This window comes from Narcine bancroftii, chromosome 11 (assembly GCF_036971445.1).
Source record: "Narcine bancroftii isolate sNarBan1 chromosome 11, sNarBan1.hap1, whole genome shotgun sequence".
Classification (NCBI taxonomy): domain Eukaryota; kingdom Metazoa; phylum Chordata; class Chondrichthyes; order Torpediniformes; family Narcinidae; genus Narcine; species Narcine bancroftii.
In genome coordinates this window covers 21,909,941-21,935,416 of record NC_091479.1, presented here as the reverse complement: position 1 = coordinate 21,935,416, position 25,476 = coordinate 21,909,941, and the positions used below count along the sequence as shown (strand labels likewise).

At 39.2% G+C, this 25,476-nt stretch overlaps 1 protein-coding gene across 13 annotated transcripts in view; it reads left to right on the top strand.

Annotated features, from left to right (window-relative positions):
• Positions 1-25,476, top strand: part of usp3 (ubiquitin specific peptidase 3) — a 77,970-nt gene that overhangs the window by 10,375 nt on the left and 42,119 nt on the right. For 11 of the 13 annotated variants that reach the window (XM_069902895.1, XM_069902893.1, XM_069902894.1 and 8 more), the window contains exons 2-4: positions 3,320-3,380; positions 8,377-8,514; positions 14,085-14,168. In XM_069902895.1, coding sequence (XP_069758996.1) covers positions 3,320-3,380; positions 8,377-8,514; positions 14,085-14,168 — 283 coding nt within the window. Of the gene's footprint in view, positions 1-3,319; positions 3,381-6,735; positions 6,894-8,376; positions 8,515-14,084; positions 14,169-25,476 lie in introns of those variants that run through there. The other 2 variants (XM_069902904.1, XM_069902903.1) reach the window with 2 other exon arrangements.

The following is a 25,476-nucleotide window of genomic DNA, read 5'->3' as shown; positions in this document are numbered from 1 at the left end:
AAGATGTGACAGATTTTTAGTGATTGAAATACTTCTGTAGTTAAAGCAGTTTGGTTACCTGATCTGCCATGAATAGTTTAATGCATGAATTCACTGAAAAATTTAACTATTCAAGCAGCAAAAGGGCAGTCAATACCTTTTCCAAAGGATAAGGAAATTATATATCATATACATTGCACAATGGCATTAGCAGGGGATGTGGAGACTGGAAACACAACTTTTAAACAATCATTCTGTGAAGGATGAAGCAATCATGAAACTATTTTCTCTTTTTTGTTTCTAATGTTAAGGTTTGCAAAAGGAATTGCAAAGGAGTGTTCTTAAGAGGCTCTCGGTAGCACAGTTTAAGTGAACCTGCAATAAATCTTGATTTTCTTGGATCATCAGGCACTTTACCTATCCAAGGAATTAAATGAGCAGTAAAAATTGGAGGGATGGTGATGTTAACTTTAAAGGTGGCAGAAATGTGAAAAATCAAGCTGGGAGTTGATGGAAATATGGGGAAAAGGAGGAAATTTTTGCAAATTTTATTTTTCATTTCAAATATTTATTTCAGGGCTTATTAGAACAATGGTACTGTTCCTATTGCAATCTTAGTTAATTTTTTTGTGTATTTCTGAAGCTTAACATTTACAAAGAACTGCTTGGAAAACTGTGCCCTACTGATCAAATTGGGATTAAAAAGGTACAGAACTAAACAAACTTGTCCTTCCATCCACCTTTGATTTTTAATTTAATTTAGGGCAACACGGTTGGCATAACACCTTTATGGCACCAGCAATTGAGACCGTTCAAATCCTGCACTGTAAGGAGTTTGTACATTTTCCTGGGGGGGCTCCAGTTCCCTCCCACCATTCAAAGACGTACCGGGGTGTAGGTTAATCGGGTATAATTGGGCGGCACGAGGTCATGGGGCTGAAATGGTTTGTTTCTCTGCTGTATGTCTAAATTTAAAATGTAAAAATTTAATATTTTGGTATCTCAAGGATCAGTTATTTTAAGGTGTCATTTTCCTGTGAGATTAACCACACTATGTTGGTTCTATTTAAATAGTTATCATAGGCTTTTTGTGTAATGAGTTTCGGACGCTGAGAATTGTTGGTAGTTAAGGCAAATGGGAATCGATTTCTGGAAGTTTGCATCACCTCTGATTAACCATATCTGAATGAGGTCCATGGAGGGGGAAAAAAATGGAGAAAACAAGTAAAAAAAAGATAGACATCTTGTCAGGAAAACTGTTTTTGCTAACAATTGGTGTAGCACAAGCAATTAAAGCTGCTGCAACCCCGTTCTAAGATGGTCACATTATATGTGCAGATTAATTCTTGAAGTTGCATTTGAAATGGAGCATCAAATTTATGTAGCTAATAACGGAATTAAAATTCATGTTTGACATTTCATAAAGACTTGAAGCAAGCATATTATTTAAATTATCTGAAATCCGAAGCAGTAGCATTTGTGAAAATTGATTATCCTTGTGAATGAAATGTGTGTGGTTGCCTTTCAATTTGTGAGGGAATTAAGGGGCTTGCTTGTATTTGCTTGTCGTGTCCCACTCATCTTTGGTACTTTGGAACTATTCTCTAACACTCAAATATGTTAAAAACCAGGTTAGTTGACAATATGAATCAGTTGAATGGTCTCATTTCTAGTAAGTTGAAAATTGCTGCTAAATATTTAAATGCCTTTACACTTCAATACTTAATCATTACCTAAGGGTTTGCTGGTGAAGGTTTACCTAATTATCCAGTAGAATGATTATGAAGTGCTAATTACCTGTACATATTATGGCCTGTGAATCCTGCTATGTTTCTGTAAATATTTAAAACAAAAGGGGTGGAAATCTATAGGTTAGACAGCATCAATGGAGCAAACTGTCAGCATTCAAGGTTGGTGACTTTTCATCAGAACAAGACAAGTTGGATATGTATTCATTTGCAGATGCTGGAATACGGAACAAGAAAACAATGCTGGGAGAACTCAGAGGGGCAATAGATATCTGTGGAGGCAAAAGGTGGACGAGTCCTGATGAAATGTCTTCACATACATTTTCCCCCCACTGATGCTACTTCACCTGATGAGTTCTTCCAGCATTCTCTTTTGGTTCCAAGGTCAATTTTAAGCAAGTACAAAGCAGGAAGAGGAAGGGATGGCGGGGGTGGGTGGGGTGGGGGGGGGGGTACAAAGAGAGAAAGGTAAGATCCCCTGTCAGGTGAAAAGCTGATGTCGATATTTTGTCTCTTTTTTGTAATACAAATTTCATGGAGGTTCATTTCATAAGGTATCTTTTGACCCTTGAAGGGTTCAGGCCCAAATGTTGGTTATGTATCCTTGCCATAAAGAACCCTATCTGCTGAGTTTCTCCATCACTTTTGTGCATTAAACTGCAATTACAGTATCAACAGACTTTCTTGTTTAACTCCTTGTATATTCTACCCCTTTAGAAATTGCAGATGATTAATTTTGGGTGCATGACAAAAGTACAGAAACTGATAACAATTTCACTGAAGCTTGTGACATTTCAAAAGTGGAACTAAACAAGTTTAAATGTAATGCACTTTGTGGAAGATGACAGATAATGTAATATCCTGTTTTATTGTATTACATATTAGGACGTTTTCTGTGAAGGAATTGTACAATGTGGTTGCTCCATGAAGAAGTGACAAAAAATTCCCAAGGCTATCTGTTGTTTATATCGCTCAGTTATGCTCTGCCATTCTATTTATGTTGACTCTTCCCACATATAGTTGGTTTTCTTACACTGAAAGTCTTAAAACTGCTACAGTTTTGGTTCCGCCATCAATATCACTGGCTGAATGTGGAAATTATTATGAAGTTTAGTGAACTGGTATGTGAGCAAGCTATTTAAACTCCAAATATATAACAAACTGTCTTTGCAAACCCTGTCAGACCTATGTACTTGGATTGGACTGAGTTTGTGAATAAAGTAGACTTAATGTTTCGGGTCCACTACCTTTAATCAGAACTCATGATATAAACTCCTTAGATTATTGGCGGTGAGCAGGAGGTTTGAGCTAGTGGAGTTGTTCTAGTGAACCGGTGCGGACTCGAAAGGCTGACATGGCCTGTTTCCGCTCCGTAAATGGTTATATGGTTATATTGCAACCTTTAAACTGTTCCTGCTCTCTGAATTGCATGCTGCAGTGTGCATTGCTGTCTGAATGTGGTAAAGTGATAACTTCATGTTGCACCCTGAATTAAAAGGTTTTTTTTATATACCCATTATTGGAGATTAATGAATTATTAAAATATTTAATGGGATTTCTGAAAGTAAAACTGTTCCCTTTTTTTCTTGCAGTTTGTCGTTCCAATAAAAGTCCTTGGGTCTGTCTGATGTGTTCAAGTGTTCACTGTGGAAGGTATGATAAAAATATTGCATTCATTCTGTCCTGAAGATAAAATACAGTTGTTATTCCTGGCGGTTTTTGTTTGCTGATGTTATTTGCAACAGATGGTAGACATGTAGGCTTGTTCACGTTGTCAGTTGGAGTATAGTGTGCTGTATTTGGTAACAGATTGCAATCACAGCATGACTTTATTATGCACTTGTGTAGCTGCATTTGAAATATTGATTGGCTTTCAAAACTGTAATTAGTTAATGCTGTGTTACCTATATAAAAAATTTTAAACTTCATTGTAGATTGTGTAGAATTATATTATGCAACAATGAGTTAAATACATTTTCACTTCAGATTCTATATTTTAACATTTGATTTTCTGCTTCAGGCCTTGCACAGGGTTTGACAGTGCCAAATACTTTCTGGCAAAATGGTTTTATATGATGAGTCTGATCATGGTGCAAAACATGATCTCTGTTGGGCAAAACTTGGAAATATTGGAGTAGAAATTTTGTATTTTTGTTTGTCCATTTGTGTTCTCAAATATTTCAGAAGTTGAGATGGTGATGCTAGAGATCTTTTGAAGGGTATTAAGCCAGGACTGATGGGGATATATGCCAGGTTATTGGAAGAGAGGAGATTACAGGGGCATTAACAAAGGAATTTACAGCCTCACTAGTAACAGGTGATGTTTCATAAGATTGGAGAGTAAGCAATATTCTTCCTTTGTTTAAGAAGGAAAATGGGGATAATCCAGGAAATTATAAACCAGTGAGCCTCAGGTCTGCATTTGTGTGCAATCAAAATGGCATGGCTGGATTAGAGGCAGTCAGTGTGTCTGTGGGTCAGGTCATGTCTTACAAATTTTGAGTTTATTTAAGGAAGTTACAAAGGTGGTTGATAAGGGAAGGGCATTTAATGTTGTCTACATGGACTTCAGTAAGGCATTTGACAAGGTCCTTCATGGTAATCCGATCCAGAAGGTAAAGACACATGGGATCTATCAATTGAAGGTTTGGCTAGAAAATTAGGAGAAGTTAGACAAATTTGGGTTGTTTTCTCCAATGCATCAGAGATTGAGAGGAGACTTGATAGAAGTTTATAAGATTGAGAGGCACAGATAAGGTAGACAGTCAAAATCCTTTTCCCAGGGTAAAATGTCAAATTTTGGAGGACAGGGTGAGGGGGGATGGGAATTTAAAGGAGATGTACAGGGCAAGTTTTCTTTTGACCCAAGATTGGAACATGCCTGGAATTGGCTGCCAGGGGGTCATGGTGGAAGCAGACACGATAATGGTATTGAGAGACTTCTAGATAGGCACACAAATATGCAGGGAATGGTGGGACATGATTAGTGAACAGCCAGAAAAGATTTGGTTTAATTTGACATCTTATTTGGTGCTGTCATCATGGGGCCAAAGGACATGTTCTGTGTCCTGTTTCATTCTTCAACAGGTTTTGCAGAGGTGGTTCTTGACCATCTTGTAATTTTCACTGTCATTTCTCAGGACCCTGCAGAATTTTTCATTGTCAAACTTCCTGGGACCAGCATCTTGGATCATCTCTGTTCGAGCTGTAAAGCATGACTGTTTGGCCTAACCTCCATGCCAGCCACATTAAAGAGAGGATTTGCAAACTATCATGCCCCTTGATTCGAGTCCAAGTTATTAACTAATACCCATGCTGAACAAGAGGCCTGTCGCTGCCAACTGTAAACTCCATATAACCATGCCTTGTGCTTTTTTCCATTCAGCTGGACTTTTAAAACCGATTAATGCTTAACTATTTTACTAAAAAGCGGAAGGGAAGTCTGGTGCTTGTACTGTTCAAATATCAATTTCTGAGTTTTCCAAAGAGTTGTTTTTGCTTATTTTAATCCAACTTTTCAATTTTGAAAACTTTTTGGTCTTTAACCATATAACCATAACAGTACAGAAACACGCTCCGATTTGCGTGAAACTCCAACTAGTTCCACCTACCTACTCCCTGTCCATAACCCTCCAACCCCATCACATCCCTGTCCTCATCTAACCTCTTCTTAAATGACGGATTTGACCCTGACATCCTGTTATTCCTCTAAGTAGGAATTTATTCAGAATATCACACAGAGAAGTAATATTCTGTTCACAGCCATACTTGGGCTGGTGAGAGGATTAGTTAAGATCCTGCTTTGTCATATGTTATTTAAAAATAACATTGCTTCTCTCCTGCCACCTGTCCTTCATGATGCTGCTCAGCAGGGATAGTAAAAAAGTTTGTACTGTGATTTTTCCTAATATTTGGTGGTATGTTCAGCCGGGAGGCTAAATCAGATTTTGTTTTGAAATTAAAGGTCAAATTTTTTGTTACATTTATCGAGATCCAGTGAGAGAGTTTGTTTTGTGACTAGTTCAGCTAGTAAACCCATCCTCTGCGTCATACAGGAAATTAAACAGAATCTGGAGTTCTCGAGAGAAATCTGTGCATATAGAGCAAAGGCAGCATTATTTTACAAGGGTGAGATTCATTTAGGAGTCTGCTAAAGTTGAAAAAGAAACTGTCCTTCGTGGCGTTCTCTTTGTTGTAGTTGGTGTTGAATTGTGTAGACTCACTCTTGTGGGTCCTCTTCTTAGGCCAGGGTGGAATGAATCGTATAAAATATCAGCTGCCTTTCCAAGGATAGATGGAGGAAGTAGTGATGGAGTCAATGGAGGGAAGGGGGTTTTGTATGAAGGTCTGAGGTGAGTTCACTGCTCTCTGCCGATTCTTGGGTGGAGCGGTTTCTGTTCCTCACAGTGGTGCAATGTAACAGGGTATCTTCTGAGGTGCATCTGTAGTTGTTGAGGGATGCAGGTAGCGTGCCAAATTTCCTCAAGCTTTTCATGGTGCTGTGACTGGATCGGAGAGGTTTTTGGAACTGCTTTCTTGGAGCTCCTGATTAAATTTAAACGCATATTTTGCCATACTGCAGTAATTTTTAAGTTGGATTATTTCAGTAATGTTTTGTAACTTTTAGTCCATATCCTGCATTGTCTCATTCATTCTTAGCGACCTTGCATATCTTTCCATCTTCAAATGTTTCGTTAGCACATTTATTTATTTGTGCCATTGAAACTGATCTCATTTCAATTCCATATTAGTTGAAGGATAACGGCACTAGGAAATTGACGGTTAGCAGGAAGTTTGTTTAATGGCATTATTTGAGATATACCTGTTGATGAGGGCACTGGGGATAGCACTTCTAAATTTTGCAATGAGATATCTTGTTTCTATTTGAGCAGAGAGGACTTTAATTTCACAACTGATGGTGACGCCACTAACCATTTAGCAATCCCTCAACACTGCAATGTCATGTCAGGTTTTTTTTGTTGTTGCCCAAAACTGGATTGAACTAGTGCTCAGAATATCTGATTATTGTTGCTACCAGTGGGGTGTCGATAGACACATTTGGGAATGGGAATGATTGAAGGATATTGGAAGGTGAGAATATGGACAGCACTTTGTGCTAATGAAGGCACTGGCTCTGGGGTGATTGGTGAGGATTGAATAATCAAGGTGTGAACCTAAATATTCTGAAATTGTTCTTGATTTGCTTAGCTACGGTGCATATTTGTACAACATATCTGTGCTTTATTGGAATCGGATCTTAAGACACAGAAATTTATAATGCAGGAAAAGTCTATAGGTCTTGTTGCACCATGCCAATCTGAAATGGAGCTATTTGATTATCCCCAATAAGGGCGATACAGTTAACATAGTTGTTAACACAAAGGTGTTTCAGTTTCAGCAATTTGGGTTTGAATCTGGCGTTGTATGTAAGGAGTTTGTACATTTTCCCCATCTCTGCATGGGTTTCTTTCAGGTGCTCTGGTTTCCTCCCACCCTTCAAAACATACTGGGGTTGCAGGTTAATTGGGGTATTTAGGTGGTATTGGCTGATGGGCTGGAAGGGCCTGTTACCCTGCTCTGATGTTCAACTTTAAATTTTAAGGAGATCGCTGCAGGTTATCACCTTGCTGTGGTCACCCAAGCAGATTTTTGATGTGATTAGCATGTCTGCCTTTGATTCCTTTTTCAAGAGGTGAATTCCACATCTCTGCTATTTGGGTAGGAAGGTTTTCCAACTTCTAATTCTTCCACGGCCCATCAGGGGATATGCATTTAAATTATTGGTAGCTCTGTTACGGGATAGATCGTTCACCAGGTCTAATTTTATCGTGATGGACAATATTAATAGTATTATTAGTAATTTCTGAGATTTTGGGGCCAATTTTCATTGTGCTACTCTGAGTGAGATGCATTGAACAAGTACAAATTGCAGTGTGGGTGGCTTACAGCTGTATTCATAGAAAAATCAAAGCTATTGGGATTAGTATAAAGGAAATTTCAAGTTGAGGTATGAAGCAAAATATAATTGTTTGAAATTAATGTGGATAAATATTTGTCTGAACTTGCATTTGCGTTACTACCTTACACTCCAAAGTGCTTTCATAGGTCCTGCAATCTGACATATGGGCATGAAATTATCTCCTATAATTGGCAATAGAGTAAATATTAAACAAGCAAGTCTACAGAGGCTTTGATGATGTAGAGAAGGCCACAGTGGGAGGGCCTAATGCAGTCGATGACCCCCACAGATTCATGCAAAGTGTTGCATCACTTGGAACGGCTGTGGATGCATGTGTGGCATTTCCTGCCCTCACAGAGGGAAGTACCAAGGGGGCGATTAGTGGATGAGGGAGTCACAGAGGGAAGTGCCAAGGGGGCGATTAGTGGATGAGGGAGCCCCAGAGGGAAGTGGGGTCCATATGCAAGAGTAAATGATTTTTTTTGGGTGTGAGAGATAACTGTTCTCCAAGTCACAAGGTGAACACTGCCTTAGACTTATCTGCAATGTCAATTAGAGCCTTAATTTAACACCTCATCCAAAGAATGATATCACACACATGATAGGACACACTTGATAGTACAAGCAAGTTGACATTTAAAATGTTTAGCCAGTAAATAAATAGTGAATATTTTGCATTTTTATTTGCAGATATGTGAACGGACATGCCAAGAAACACTATGAAGATTCCCAGATTCTTTCCAACAATGTCAACAAGTCAGAAAAGCATGAAAAAGAGAAGTTGCAGCATGCAGTCTGTATGGATTGCAGCAATTACAGCACCTACTGGTATGTGAAGCTGGGACATAAAATATCTTAATGCAAGTAATAAATTGCTTCAAGCCAAGGTCTTGGTATGCAGTCATAATGTAGCTACCTTTGAAATTTAAAGGCCTTCTTTGTGTGACCATCGGAGCTAAGTGACATTTGCCTCGGGAACTCAAGTAGGTACTGGTTTGGGTGTGTTTTGACTGAAACTGATACCCTTTTCAACAGGTTAAATATCAAAGCGCTGACTTTTTCCCTGCACTTCAATGAATGGACCCAGATCATATGGCGTTTTTTTTCCAACCAATGAAAAATCAATAAATTAGTTGGACTAAAAATATTGGTCAGGAAGCAAGGAAATTGGCTGCAAGTTTGATTATTCCCATTCTAAAGTATTTTGGCAAGCTTCTGGAAAGCCCAGAATGATATGATCAGATTGTGTTTTTGGATGAAGTTTGGGAAAGATAACAGAAATGTTCCTTTATTTTTCATTAATCAGAATTGGGTTTATTATCATGAACATTTGTTGTTTTGTGGCAGCAGTTTTGTGCATTACAGTGCAAAATTACTCTTAATTACAATTCCATAAATACAAGATTCAAAAAATAGTGTGGAAAGAGAAAAAGTGAGGTAGTACCTATAGGTGTATTGTCCGTTCATAAATCTGATAGCGGAAGGGAAGAAGCTGTTTTGTAATGTTGGGTGCACGTCCTCAGGCTTCTGTACTTGAAAAAAGCATGGCCTGGGTGGACGATCCTTGAGGTGGAAGATTGTGAAACTTTGAGGTAATTCTGCAGGAAAACATTCAAGAGAGAACCTGTTGAGGTAGATTAGCCTTCGTGAGGCATTGTGCTTGAAGATGTAAGTGATCAACTAATCCTGCTTCTTGTGCAAGTTAATATTGTACTTGTAAACTTTCTAGATCACTTCCTTAAAAATATTCTCTTTGGTATGTTAGACAGAATGCATTTCACTGAATAAAATGTGGACAGCAGATATGATACATTGAACTGTAAAGGGTTAGACAAATTTGGAGCAGCAGTCTTTCTGCATTTATATAACTGTCACTAGAGAGAAGAGATAATAATTTTGACATTAGGCAAGATTTGATTTGTTTCATGAATAATCTAATGGTGAGCACTGCCATTTTTCATTTAAGATGATTTATTAAGTTATTTGTATAATGACTAAAGCGAGAACTGTCCTAAAGGATGGTTAAAAATCCTTTTGTAAATAATTTAGGGAAAGTAAGAGGTAGTCCATTAAAGTAATTTATAATATTACTAATTTGCTCCTCCCCTCAAGAATTCAGGGATCTGATTTCTCCTTGCTTTGGGTATGTGTCGATCATGTACAAACTATCAATTTATTTAAATTTGACCCCTCCCCCTCTCCATTCCCATTAACTCCACCTCCCCACCCCCAATGCTCTACCATTAACCATCTCACCAAGGCCAATCTACAGTGGCCCAATCAACCTGCCTATCCCTGGGATGCAGGAGGATATTGGGGCTCCTCAAGGAAACCCGTGCAACCACAGGATTAATATGTGACCTCCTCAGTAATGATAACTGAGCCTAGGACCAAACCTGGATCTCCACGCTGTAAGGTAGCTGCCGTGCCCACTTTGGCTAGTGGCAAGGCTGATGTTCAATTTCTAGGCCTGATGGCCCATGAGGAGATGCCAGTGGAATGCTGCCATGGTAGCAGCTCCGAGGGGGCACCTATAACACCGAAGGAGCAATGGCCTACTGTAAAAATTGCTTCAGGCATCTACTTAATGGCACAAACAACTGAACATGTGAATTAGGAGGTTACTCGAGTGCTGGTCTGCCTCATCCAAAGTGGCTGCATTCAAGCAATAAACACTTCAGTGATAATTGCAAACACAATATGCTGTTCCAACCTGGCCTTTTTTGCCAGCACCAGGCCAAACCCCATGACGTCTACAACCTACAAGGGCAGCAAGCATGAGGGAAGGTATCTACATTGCACCGGGGCAAATGTTGGAACTCCTGAGTATGCAGAACGGCCTTCAATCCCTCGGAGCGGAACCACATTGGCAACCTTCCAATCCTCTGGAATCTCTCCAGAGTCTATCAATTTCTGGAAGATCATCGCCAATGGATCTACAATCTCCAATGGATCTACAATCTCCAATGGATCTACAATCTCCAATGGATCTACAATCTCCAATGGATCTACAATCTCCAATGGATCTACAATCTCCAATGGATCTACAATCTCCAATGGATCTACAATCTCCAATGGATCTACAATCTCCAATGGATCTACAATCTCCAATGGATCTACTATCTCCAATGGGTGGAGTTGTTCAAGTGAACCGGTACGGACTTGAAGGGCCGACATGGCCTGTTTCCGTGCTGTAAATGGTTATATGGTTATGGAGTGTTCTCCGTTATCCATGGCTGAATCTAATTGTAATGTCAACTCCACACACCTTCTCGAACTTTCACCGTAAAAATAATCCAAATCTTTGCACCCACTGCCCTTTAAGGAAGGGAATAGAAGAGAAAATAAGTTGCTTTGTCTGTATTAAATGGGTGACTACTTATTTTTAAACAGTGACTCCTAGAATTGGGATTCTCCCATAAGAGGATGCTTCCACTCAACATCCACCCTGCCAAGACCTTACAAGATCTGTATCCATGCGAGCAAAGTAACCAAAGAGAGACTGTATGGTGTTTGTGTGTGCCTAATAACATTAGACTTGGTATCATTCAATGTTTTTTCAAGCTACATTTTGCATTTCATGCATACTAATATTTCAACAAACTACTTGAACCAATGAAAGTGTATTAGCTATAACAATGATGGTGGAATACATGTGTTTTCATAATATGAATTGATTAATTTGACCCATGGCTTATAGAAAAAAACTCGATGTGCTTTCAATTCAAAAAATGTGCTTGTCAAATGGAAATTTAAAAAAAAAAGATCTGCAGGTGCTGGAAATCTGAAATAAAAACGAGAAGGTCAGGCAGCATCTGCAGAAAGAGAAACCGATTTGATGTTGCAGGTTAAAAGATTGAAGTCCTCCGAAGAGGGGAGTTATTTGGTATCCTGGCTTGATGGTGTTTTTTTAAAATATTTTAAAATTTTTGTCATAAATGTAATCACATTCAAAGTTCATGTACAATATATTGATAAATAATCATATGAAAGCCCAAATCTAATGCACCACCCCAACCCCTCCCCCAATAGAAAAAGAAAAGTAAAATAAGAAATTGAAAAAGAAGACAAAGAAAAATAAAGTCTCAGGACTATCATCCAAATTAGAGGAATCTGTTTTGCTTGACTTTACTGGGTCTAAAGGTGTTGGTGTGGGAATGGTGTGTGGAGTTAAAATGGTTGGCCACTGGGAGGTTCCTTTTATTGCAGCTCACAGAGTAAAGGCACTCATTAAAACAATCTTCCACCAAGCGTCCAGCCTCGGATGAGGAGGAACCACAATGGGAGCATCAACGGCAGTAGTTGATGCCTGCAGATTCTCAAGTGTTGCTTCACGTGGAGGGACTGAATGGAGGTGAGGGAAGAGGTGTGGTGTAGCATTTCTTCTGATCTATGGGGACGATTGATGGATAGTGGATGAGGAGCGGGGGTCCCTGCGGGAAGTGGTGAGGGATGGGTGGAGAGAGGAAGATGTCTGGTAGTAGGATTTTGTTATGGGTGACAGAAATTGTGGAGGATGACATGTTGGATGTGGCTGGTAGAGTGGTGAGAACCAGTGAAATTGAGGATTATGCGGGTAAGGGCTGAGCTGATAGAGGTTCAGGGAAAGACGTGTTCTTTGAAGGAGGAGGACATCTTGGGATGGAATGGAAGACCTCATCCTGTGAGCAAATGCGATGGAGGCAGGTGAATTGTGAGAAAGGAATAGAATCCTTCCAGCAGTCAAGGTGTGAAGAGGTAACTTTAGGATTGGTAAGTTTGCAGAATGTATCTTTAGAGAGTTTGTCTCTCAAGATGGAGGCAGAAAAATTGAAAAAGAAGAGAATGTTGTTTGAGATTGGCTAAGTGAATTTCAATTCGGGGTGAAGGTTGGCAGCAAAGTGGATAAAGTTGATGGCAGGAGGCAGCACTAGTGTATTGGTCGATGTAGCAGATGAATTGAGGAATCTTGCCTATGTAGACGAGGCATGGTTTGCTCCACGTAGCCGACAAAAAGGCTGGCATAGCTGGGACACATGGCTGCCCCTTTGACATAGAGAAAATAGGATGAGCCAAAGGAGAAGTTATTGTGGCGGATGAGTGTGGTGGTGGAGGGGAGATTCGTTGCATCTGTTGTTGAGAAAGAAATGAAGAGCTTTGAGACATTCGGTATGGGGTAAATGGAGTTGAAAAGTAAATTGATTTTTACTTGGATGGTAGAGCTGTGTAAATTAGATTAATTTTATTGTATATATTGGTAATGTCAATGGAAGTCAATTAATTGATTTTCCTCAGTGTAATTTTTTTTGCCATAGTTTCAAAGAAAATCTAAGCCAGTTTTCCCATTGTAAATATTATTGTAAAAGGCCGCTTTAAGCAATGCAACCTCCTCCAGTTTTATTGTCCAGCCACTGGATGTATTTGGATAAGCAGGAAGTTGACCTATTGCTGAAGCAAAATAGCCTTAAGCTAGTGAAGCAGTTGCTGGAACCTTGTGTATTGTCTGCAAAGAGTTTGCATCCTCCCCCTGATCATATGGGTTTTACAGATTATCTGGCTTCGTCTTCTCAAAGGCATGCAGATTGGCAGATTAATTGGATTTGTAAATTTCTCCTCGTGTGGGTGGGTGGTAGAATGTGATTGGAGTTGATGAGAACGTTGGGAGAATTTAAAAAAAAAGATGATTAATATGACTTGGTTGATTTGTAGCACAGAATCTGAAAGTCCTATTTCCACGCAATAAAACTCTCTGTGACACAAGAGGGCCAAGAACTTCAAATTCCTGAGTGTCAGCATCTCCGAGGATCTGTCCTGGAGCCTCCATGTTAATGCAGTCACAAAGAAGGCTTGCCAGCGGCTATACTTCGTGATTTGATACATCACCGAAAACTCTCAAACTTCGAAAGGTGGACCGTGGAGAGCATCCTGGCTGGTTGCATCACTGCCTGGTATGGAGGTGCCAACTCTCAGGGCAAGAATAAACTCCAGAGGGTTGTTAATTTGGCCTGTGACATCACAGGCACCAGACCTCACTCTACTACCATTGGAGCCGAAGGACAAGCTCTCAGCGGCACAACGACAGCTCCTTCCCCGCTGAATAATCAATAAACCAAAGACACTCCTTACTTTTCGTGCACTACTATTTAATTTTTTAAAATTTAAGATGGTTATAATATGAATGTTTGCACTATACTGCTTCAAACCACCAAATTTCATGACTTTTTCATGATTCTGAATTAAATTTCATATTTTTGCACTCCTACACAGTTATCCTGCCTTTTTTTCCTGATTCATATGAAGATAACCTTCAGTTTTAAAGTACTGTGTTTGTTACCACCACTGGAGGAGATATTTTATCAAATATCTTGTATTAAAGAAAGGTAACATATTTTCCTAATTTGGAGTTTTGTTGCTTCTAGTTATAGATGCGATGATTTTGTGGTGAACGATACCAAGATGGGACTGGTGCAGAGGGTCAGAGAGCATCTACAGAACTTGGAGAAGTATGTGCGAATAAATTAACGGTTCTACTGTAATCCCTAAAATATTGAGGTTTGTTTTCTAGACTATCTCCTATGTCTCTAGTCATGTTCAGAAAGGGTTTTGGTATGATCCTTGGTTCAAAAGAGGGAGAATAAATTCTGTGTGCTTTGCCCTTGCATTTAGAATTTTGAAAGAAAATTTCCAGTGAATAGGATGATTTGGCACCATTTATTTGAGCGACTAAATGTGGGCAAAGATTTCACTATCTCATCAATGAACCGAGGCATCTTTCATACAGAAAAAATTCGTACTCCGAGCTGATTGTTGTTTCATCTGGGAAATGGCTGGGTGCTAAAAGATTAAATTAATAAAATAGTTTAAGAGCAAGTTCCTTGGATTGATTTCTAATATTTGCTTTGTTTCAACATGAATTCTCCCTTGCTTGTTTTTGTTAAATCGGTGAGGGAAATGCAGAAGCTTCAGAATGATTTAGACAAATTGGTTGAGTGACAGAAATAGCTTAATATGATAAATGTAAGATTATCCACTTTTAAACAGAAAAACAGATTATTATCTGAATTATGTTATACTTATCTTTTCCAAGTCATTTCCTGAGTCTCCTTGTTTACCCAGTTTTGATGAAAGCAAGCATTTGCAGGGGTGGGGAGGAGGAAGTTGAACAGGTTGAACGTCCATTATCTGGCCCTCTGTGGTCCGGCAACTCCCGTGGTCTGGCAGAAAGTGCGGGACTTGAACCCCTGTCCCGATCACTGGCGCTGTAAAGGTTGCATCTGCTGCGATCAGGACCGGGGGTTGAGTCCTGCGCTGTCTGTAAGGAGTTTGTTCTAACAGTGGCAGATTCACCCTTTACAGTGCCAGCGATTGGGACTGAAGTTCGAGTCGCATTCTGTGTGTAAGGAGTTTATACTAACATCCCTATTGCTGGCATTGCGCTAACTGCTACACTAACCACGTTGCCTACATTTTCCTGTTTTAAGATTTGTTCTACCTTTGATATGTTTACATAATGGGTTCCCTTAGTGGTCGATTTCTGTTTTCTGGCATTTTCTGTGGTCTGGCAATGGCCAGGTCCTGACATTGCTGGATTAAAAGGGTTCATCCTGTAGTTAGGAAGGTAAGTGGTATGCTGGCCCTCATTGAAAATGGATTTGAGTACTCAGGGCCTTGATGAGATTCTATCTACTTTGTGTTAAGTTTTGGTTTCCTTGTCTGAGGAAGAATGCTCTTGTCATAGAGGAGTGCAAAATATATTGTAAGACAAATTCTCAACATGGTGGGACTGACAGATTAAATTGGACAAAATCGTGAAGGGCCAAATGGCCTATTCCTATTTTCTCTTACTTATCAATTGATCATATAAAAATAATCTAGATAATTTTTCTCTGGCATCAATATTCTTCATAAAATTATCAATACTCTTGATAAAATTATTGTGACCAAATGTTTATTATTAGAAATTCTAATTAGCTATTAAAAATGCCACTGGGTGTGATTTTTAAATTATGTTGCAACTGTGAAGTATCTCATCAATTAAGATCTCATTTAAAGGAGGATTGCTAATTCCGAAGGATGTGTGTGGTGAGCAGACATTGCTGGGCATGCTAGTGTGCGCGTTTCCTATTGTTTTCTGTGATTTGCTTTCAATTTTTAAAAGAAATGAATTTTGGCATCAGAAAGCATGTTTTGCACTTCAGGTTGAAATAGAGGATATTTTTGACCTAGGTCAGGCGATGCCTTAAACAAAAATTTTATTTTCCTGCCTATAATTTTGCACATACCGATATTTTGTTTATTGACAAATGTATGGCTTTTCATCGCTGCCTTATCACTGACCAATGAATACCTTAAAGAAATCTGATTAGTAGCCACGTGAAGCAAACTGAACATTTCACGTTAATTGCCAGTTTATAGTTTTATTAGTGAAAACGAAACAGCTACTTTGTAGATAGGTGCCTTTTTTTTTCTGTCTTAATCAGTTAATGCTGTGACATTCAACATTTGGATAATGTAGTTTGCTTTTATAAAGTAAAACTCAGAACAACAGGAAGAACTCAGCAGGTTAACGTTTTGGTCGAGAACCCTGCATCAGACATTTAAAGTGCATATTGGGTATCTCAGTGATCTCCAAAATTACAATGATCTGACTTACGGCTTTTCAAAGATACGATGGCTCGAATCTGTACTGTACTTTCAATTTTGGCTAGGCTATGATGTTCGTTGTCTCCCGACAGCGCTGTATCAGTCCCCACACTGATCCCACTGCCTTTTTTCGACAAATTGGTGCCGGAATGTTGAGGACTACCTATAGTTAAATTATTATTATTAGTGTGGTGGTTATTGTACAGCAGATGGAGCAGCATTTTGAGATGAATAAGAACCATAAGACCATGATAGATTGGAGCAGAAATAGATGATTTGGCCCATTGAGTCTATTCTGCCATTTAAATCATGCTTGGTCTATTCTTCCTTTCATGGCTGCTATGCAACCTGCTGCATTTATGAATTTCATTTGGCCCCAGTGTTTGCAGACTTCCTTTCAACCCCTTTTTCTTCCTCCTTCTTATAACCTTCCAAGCCCTAACTAATCAAGAACCTAATAACCTCTGCTTTTAATCTACCCAATGACTTCATCTTCATTGTTATCTGTGGCAATGAATTCCACTAATTCACCACCCTCTGGTGAAGAAATTTCTTCTTGTCTCTGTTCTAAGAGGACATCCTTTTATTCTGAAGCTGTGCCCATGGGTCCTAGACTTTTCCACTACTAGAAATATCTTCCCCACATCCACTCTATCCAACCCTTTCAATATTTGATACTTTTCAATGAGATCCACCCTCCTTCTTCTAAAAATCTATTGAGTACAGCCCCAGAGCCAGCAAATACTCTTCGTACGTTAACATTGGGATTATTCTTAAACTTCCTCTGGATCCTATCACATCTAGCCAGCACATCCTTCTTTAGATATGGGGTCCAATACTGCTCACAGTATTCCAAATATACTCTGAGCAATACCTTGTCAGGGTTCAGCATTACATCTTTGCTTTTATATTCTAGTCCTCTCAAAATGAATGCTCACATTTCATCTGCCTGCCTCACTACCAAGTTAACCTTTAGGGAATCCAACACTATGATTCCCAAGTCCCTTTGGACATCTGCTTTCTGAATTTCCTCCCCAATAGAAATAGTTGCACAATTTAAAAAAAAACATATGCACGCAATTTATAAAGGAGCATGGGAAAATCTACTGCAAATATTGATCTACAGCAGTGGATTTCATACATTTTCTTTCATTCACATAGCACTTTAAGTAATCCCTATGCCATATGTGCTCTGTGATTAGTAAGGGATTACTTAAGGTGGTATCTGAATGAGGAAATAAAAGTTGCTCTAGACCTAATTGTTTCTGAAATATTTTGCTTGAAAAATATTGTCATTGGCCCTTTTCCTTTGGAGTTATGAAATCGTGCACATAACGAGTCAATGAGGGACGATTAAAGCAGTGAGTGGTTTTCAAACTTTTTTTTTTCACTCACGAACCACCTTAAGTAATCCCTTACTAATCACTGCTATCTATCATTGGGGGCTGGTGATCGATAAAGAAAGATAACATTGAGGGCTTCAGACTGTTCACACTGAGGACAAGCCCATATACAAGCTTGCTCACAGCATGAGGAGACTAGAGACTCCTGTGGACAGCTGAGAGCAGGGCAGTGGAGGCTGGTTTTTAATCACACTGCCACTCCCTAGCACTAATTTCCTCTCCCTTAATATCTGAAGGACTGTCAGTAACTGTCTTGAATACATTCAATAACAGAGCATTCACACCCTCTTTCTGTGGGGTTCCAGATTCAGTACCCTTTGAATCATACTTTTTATCTTATTCATGAATGATTAAGCCCTATTTTGAAAGACCAATAGCCCCCCCACCCCCACATCATCTCTTGATCTCCTCCCAGCAGCATGCCCACCTAATGAAATGCTGAGTCTAGTTGGGGATGCATTACTATTTCACCACCAGCTCATTTCATCTCCAGCTCCAGCTATTTCATCTACACCTCACTGCAGACTTCTGGGATCATGCATAGACATCCAAGATGGGCTCAACCCCAAGTGCCCTGCTGGCCAGGTATTCCCTAGTGAACTACTAGCTGTCAGCCAGATTGATTCAGCCTTTAACCTTTGCTGTACAATTGCAGCTCAATCTGACAAATCAGAGAAGTACTGGGAATGATACCTTGCTGGGTTGGTGCTGGACCCAGCCACACTTTGTGATTGCCCTCCCCTCTCCATGAGTGGCCCACGACAGCAGAGAGAAGGCAGCGGGACAGCGGTATTGTTAAAAAAATTTCTGTTGCCCTCATATGTTTTGTCCAAGTTTTAAATGCTTACTGGTTAATACACCAAAAAAAACACTGTACACAAACACATCCATTCCCATCATGGTGCTGGTATGCCGGATTGCCCCTCTTACATAGACGGCATTCTGGCAGACAGCGTTCCGGCGCTGTTTCTGTGCCTGCTGCCAGAAAAAAAGCCATGACTGGAATGACCCCACCATTCTGTGTCGGTGATTTTTAGACAGCAGGCGTAGCTTAAAAAAAAAGCTGCAAATATCCTGGAATGAAGTGGATGTGTAAAATGTGAAACCAGCAGGACAAGATTGTCAAAGCTTTGCTTGTTAGGATGATGTGGCCTGACAAAATACTTACCTCCTTATTGTCCCAATCTAGTCAACAAGTACAGTATGAAATTTTAGTACCCACCCACAATTTTCTTGGTTGTCCTGTTTGCCCATTGTCAGTTTGTAAGCTACCATTTTGTTTTTGTCTGATTAACTTTGAAGGTTGGGAACAAGTTCAAGGAAATTAGTGTTGAGAAGACATTGGCCCTGACCTCTCAGTGATTTACTTTTGAATGAGTCCTACTTGTCGCCTGAAAGTAGATGCTGGCAAGTCGACTTTTGCCATGCTATTTAAATTGGCATTCATTTCAGCTGTTCCCCTTTCCACAAATGCTGCTTGACTGATTGTGTTCAGAGTTTCTTGGGGAATGTGCCTTTAAAATGACAAATGCATATTTTCCAAGAGTCCAAATTTTGCATAAAATCTTTTGCTGTTTGTTTGGATGGATGTAATTTTTTAAAATCCGTTTTCCAAAGAATTGCTCGTATCTATTTTCTGAGACTAATGCAAAACATTCCTTCTTCTTTTGATTTTGATTAAGTTTGCCTTTCCTCTTTCTAGTTTGAGTTCTTCCCTAAAAAGTGAATTTCAGATGAACAGAGATCTGCCACACCAGTGGTTCTCAACCTTTTTCTTTCCACTCACATCCCTCTTTCAAGTGTTGCCTAGGCCATCGGTGCTCTGTGATTAGTCAGGGATTGCTTAAGGTGGGATGTGGGTGAAAAGAAAAAGGTTGAAAACCACTGTTTTAATCTTACCTCATTGACTCGTTACGTGCACGGTTTCAGAACTCCAAAGGAAATGGGTCAATGACAATTTTTCTCAAGCAAAATATTTCAGTAACCATTGGGTCTAGAGCAATGGTTCTCAACCTTTTTCTTTCCACTCACATACCTCTTTCAAGTGTTGCCTAGGCCATCAGTGCTCTGTGATTAGTAAGGGATTGCTTAAGGTGGGATGTGGGTGAAAAGAAAAAGTTTGAAAACCACTGTTTTAATCGTCCCTCATTGACTCGTTATGTGCACGGTTTCAGAACTCCAAAGGAAATGGGTCAATGACAATTTTTCTCAAGCCAAATATTTCAGTAACCATTGGGTCTAGAGCAGTGATTCTCAACCTTCTTACTCACATCCCACCTTAAGCAATCCCTTACCAATCACAGACCTTTATGGCATAGGGTGCACTGTGCTGCACCTATTTGCTTTTTAATGAAGCTCCATAGTTCTCCAGCAACAGACATTCTGTGCTATATGCATGCTACTAAATCTTTCCCTTTCCCATGCAGTGCAGCAGTTATTTTTGCTACCATTTCCTACCTTCAAGTCTTGACTGAGAGCTTATTGTCAAATACATAGTTATGATGTTCAAGTACAATGAAAGTCTTACCTACAATTACGTACCCCAATAACAATTTAAGAATGAATGAACTTGCAACCTAATTAAAGTGTGGGTGCCACCTACTGACTCTTGAAAACTTCACAATCGATGAAAATCTCTTGCAATAGAATGTGCAATGCATAATCTGTTTAATAGCATCAAATTCAGTGAAATATCGAATCATATAAATCTTGAGCAAAGAAACTGGCCTCCAACAGCCCACCTGATTCTTGCTGACAGCAATGCCTTTTTATGCTATTCTATTTGCCAGTGTTGGGTCCATCTCCTTCTGCTTCTCTCTTGTCCAAGTGCCTGTCTAAAAGCCTTGTTAGCATTGTGAAGGTACCTTTGGAAACTCATTTCAAATATTCACCACTATCTATATGGAAACACTTATCCTTCAGATCTCCTTTAAATATCTCCCTTACTTGGGTCCACTAGTGGTAATAACAATAATGAGTTTATTGACATGCACATAAATACAATTATTAATTCTTAGCCGCTGAACATTTACCTATGTAAAAAAAAACGCCAATTCCAATAGTATACGTTACCCAATAGAAAAGGGTAATAAATATAAAAGGTAATTATTATGTACTAGACCAGCAGCAATGGAAATTTACCACGGCAATGGTATATTCAAAACAATATTTTTAAATTAATTATTAATAACATAACACCTCTGAACTCTACTACGCGCAAATGTATATGTGTGTATTAAAACCCAAACCATTACAGTTTAAACTTGATTTTGAAGAGATGATTTTAAAGTTCCTTCCCAGAAAGCTCTTGTGTTGAAACTCAAAATCTTTACTGCTGTTCAAAAGCAATTGTGGAGTAAGTGTGAGGCATCAGATTTCTTTAAATTGTTGCTCAAAAGCAATTGTGAAGTATTTTGATACATCAGGTCATCAGACCTCTTTAAAACTCACGAATTCCTTGTAGAATTGTTTTCAGAACCATCTTTCTTCATAGCAGTGATATTTTGTTCTGGAGGTTTCGGAATCTGTTCCACACGATGAATCTGCCCTCTTTTCAAAGAGACAGTGAAGTGGCTATTTTCTTCCACAATGATTTCACAAACCTAGGCAAGGGCTGAACAAAGTAACCACCTAAAAATGGTTATGTTTCAAACGCAAGATTACTCTTGCTTTCTTGTTCAAAAGGGGGCTTTTCCATGGACACAATGAGGCTGCCCTCTATCTTAAAGAGACAGTCAGAAGTGGTCTTCCTCATTCAAAAGCAACTTGTTCTGTGTTCTCCTTTTGATAAGGAGTAACATGGAAATAGTACCTTTTCTGGCAACTGTATCTTCAATCCTGCCTTCCCCATAGGATGGTCAACTTCTGGTTTCAAATCAGTAATGTGATTTGAAATGTCTGATCACATGACACATGACATCATTTCTGTCTTTGAAGTTCATAATGCCTTCTTCAAGATTATAAATCGTGAGCCAATGGACTCCAGCCTGTCTGCAGAGATCATTGGATCAAGAACTTATTTGAAAAGCTGCCATCTCTCAGTAATTGAATGAAGCATTCAATTCTAATTTTTATTGCTATTTTTTCCAAATGCTTCAACTCTGAAAATGGCTTGCCTTCGCAAAGAATTGTGTGTGTCTGTGTATGACCCTGTATCCAACCCACACAATAACTTGACTAAGGTATATAAATATATAAAAAAACTAAAGATAACTAACACAATTCCGTCACATAACATTCACAGTTACAATAATACAAGAAAAAAGTGGCACTTTAATAGTATGCCTTTTTGTGATGATGGAATAGTTTATGGTGAGGGTAGTTAAGGGGGGGGTGGGGTCAAGAGTCTGATAGTTGTTGGAAAAAAAATCTGTCCTTGTACCTTGAGATCGGGCTTCTGTACCTTCCAAATGTGGTACTGAGAAATAGTTGAGACAAAGATGATGGGGGGTCCTTTATGATGTTGGCTGCCGCCTTGGGGTATTGCCTCAAGTTGATGCCTTCAGTGCAGGACTCTCCTGTCCTGTCAAAAAAAAAAGGTGCTGACGATCGATCCTACCTATCCCCCCTCGTAGTTCTATAAACCTCCAGAAAGTGACTGCTCCATGAAGAAGAAAAACCCAATCTCTATTCCAGGCAACATCTTGTGAAGCTTTTCTGCACTTTCACTTTTGATGCTACATACTTCCTGCAATGTGGTGACCAGAACTGTATAAAGTACTCAAGTGTGGTTTAACTGATGTTTTGTACTGTTGCAACATGTGTAGCCTTTATTATTCCATGATCCAATTGTGATGATAAAGGGCCTTCAACTTGAAATATTTCCTTTTCTCTTCTCACAAACACAGCCTAAACTGAATATTTCCAGCATTTTCTGTTTTTATTTTGGGTTTATAGCATCTACAATTTTTTTTGACATTTTAAACTACAAATACACGATGTTATCTAGTAACAGGAAATTATAGGCCAGTGAGCTTGACGTCAGTAGGTAAGTTATTGGAAGGTGTTCCTAGAGATTGCTATACAAGTATTTGGATAGTCAACATGGCTTTGTGTGTGGTGGGCCGTGTTTAACTAATCTTGGAGTTTTTCCAAGGAGGTTACCAGGAATATTGATGAAGGAAAGGCTGTGGATGTTATCTATATGACTTTAGTAAGGCCTTTAACAAGATCCCACATGGGAAGTTAATCTGAAAATATCAGTTGCTTGGTATTCTTGGTGAGGTAGAAAACTGGATTAGACAGGAGAAGCCAGAGAGTGGTAGTGAAAGATTGCCTCCTATACTGGAGGTCTGTGAATAGTGGTGTATCTCAGGGATCATTGCTGGGTCCATTGTTGTTTATCTACCCAGATCATTGATCTAGATAGCAATGTGGTAAGTTTGGAGTTGACACAATAATTGGAGGTGTAGTATATGGCAAGGAAGTCTTTCAAAGCTTGCAGAGGGATCTAGATCAGCTGGAAAAATGGGCTGCAAAATGGCAGAGGGAATTTAATGCAGACAAATGTGAGGTTTAGTATTTTGGAAAAATAATCAAGGGTAAAACATGATGAGTAAAGGTTAGGGCACCGAGGAGTGGGGTAGAACAGAGGGATCTGGGAATACAGATACATAATTCCTTGAATGCAGTGTCATAGGTAGATAGGGTCATAAAGAGAACTTTTGGCACAATTTAAAAAAAAAAAAAAAAATTTAGGCATACTGCACGGGCCTTTTCAGCCCACGAGCCCATGCTGCCCAATAACACTCAATTGATCTTAACCCCAGGTATGTTTTGAACAGTGGGAGAAAACTGGAGCACTCGGAGGAAAACCATGCAGCCACAAGAAAAATGTACAGTCAGCGCTGGATTGGTCTTTTCATAAATCAAAGTATCGAGTAGAAGAGTTAGGATATTATGATAAAGTTGTATAAGAGATTGGTGCGACTCAAGGTGGAATATTGTGTGCAGTTTTGGTTACCTAACTACAGGAAAGATATCAATAAGATTGAAAGAGTGCGGAAAAGATTTACTAGGATATTGCTGGGACTTGAGCTGAGTTACATGGACCCTGGAAGAATGAGGGGAGATTTGAGAGGTGTACAAAATCATGAGGGGGTGTAGATTGAGTAAATGCAAGTAGGCTTTTTCCACTGAGGACATGGGTGAAAGGGGAAATATTTAAAGGGAACATTAGAGGGGACTACTTCACACTGAGAGTATTGGGAGTGTGGAATGAGCTGCCAGCTGAAGTGGTGAATGCAGGCTCAATTTTTACAATTAAGAAACATTTACACAGGTACATGGATGGGACTGGCTGCAGGCCAATGGGACAAGGCAGAATAATAGTTTGGCACAGACTAGAAGGGTGTAATATTCAATGTAGGTGAATTTGTCAGGAATTTAGGAGATTTGGCATTTTGATCAAATTTATTCAGATGAACAGAATAAACATCTGCAATTTATGGATTGTAATAAAATATATTGAACACTTGGGAGACACTGGTGTTCCAGTCAAACAGTAACTGTCTAATAAATCTAGTCTTCACTTTCACTGATGTTTTTTCCGTAATAATTGATGAAGGCTGAACTAATATTCATAGGACTACACTGCACAGTTGGAAAGCTAATGAGATTACATGCATTATAAATAAAATCGGTAAAATTGTACGTTGGGTTCAAGATGAGTAGAATTAAGATAAGAGAGTGATAGAGCACAGGGGAGAGAGAGTTTGGATTCACATGGCTAGAGATGAAATTGAGCAATTCTTCCAATTGTAAATTACCATTGATCAGAAACTGGATTAGACCAGCCTCACACAGGTCAGAGCCAGATAATGGTAATCCTGATTTATGACTTAATACAGTCAAATATTTTTAATTTACCTAAATGCCTATTGAACTGTCCAGGACAATACATTATGTTCCAATAGCAGTCTACTAACTGAAACAAAGGTGTATTATGTATAAATGCATTGTAGCAATTGTCTGACAGCCCAAGGCTTTCAATACTTGAAATGACAAGTGCACATTATCAACACAATCTCCAGATTCTAAGCCAAGGTGTTTTTATAGCTCCAATGAGCCAGGTTTGAATGTGGCAAGGTCTGTAAGGAGTTGGTACGTTTTCCCATCTGCATGGGTTTCCTCCAACCTTCAAAAACGTACGGGATTTTGTAGGTTAATTGGTACATTAGGACAGCACAGGCTCATGGGCCAGAAGAGTCTGTTACCATGTGTATCTCCACATTTAAAATAATAAGTTGAATGCCACCCTTATCTTGTAAGTATATTGTCATTCCTTCCTTTTCTTTAACTCAAATCCTGCAATTCCTGACCTGACTGCCATGTGATAGTTTAAAATGCTTACTTAGCAAGCATTTCCCATGTCTCATGAGTACACTTTATATCTTGCTACTCTTTGACAATCTTTCTCTATCCTAAAACAGCTAGTTTCCTCCTATGCATTTTACCTCACTGCCTATCTCACTTTATCTGAACAAGTCAGTAAGTCAGACTGATTAAAGACTCCTAGAAATGTAATCTGTCGTGCCAGCGCACCACCTAATTTGGAACCTCTTGAATTGCAGCTGATATAGTACAGATTGTACCTCTTATCCGATGCTCTGTGGTCTGGAAACTCCCATGGTCTGGCATGTTTGAATCTGCCACTGTTAGTGCAAACTCCTTACAGACAGTGCAGGATACGAACACCAGTCCCAATTGCTGGCACTGTAAAGGTGTTGCACTAACTGTGCTCCCCCCACAGTATTTCCTGTTTTAA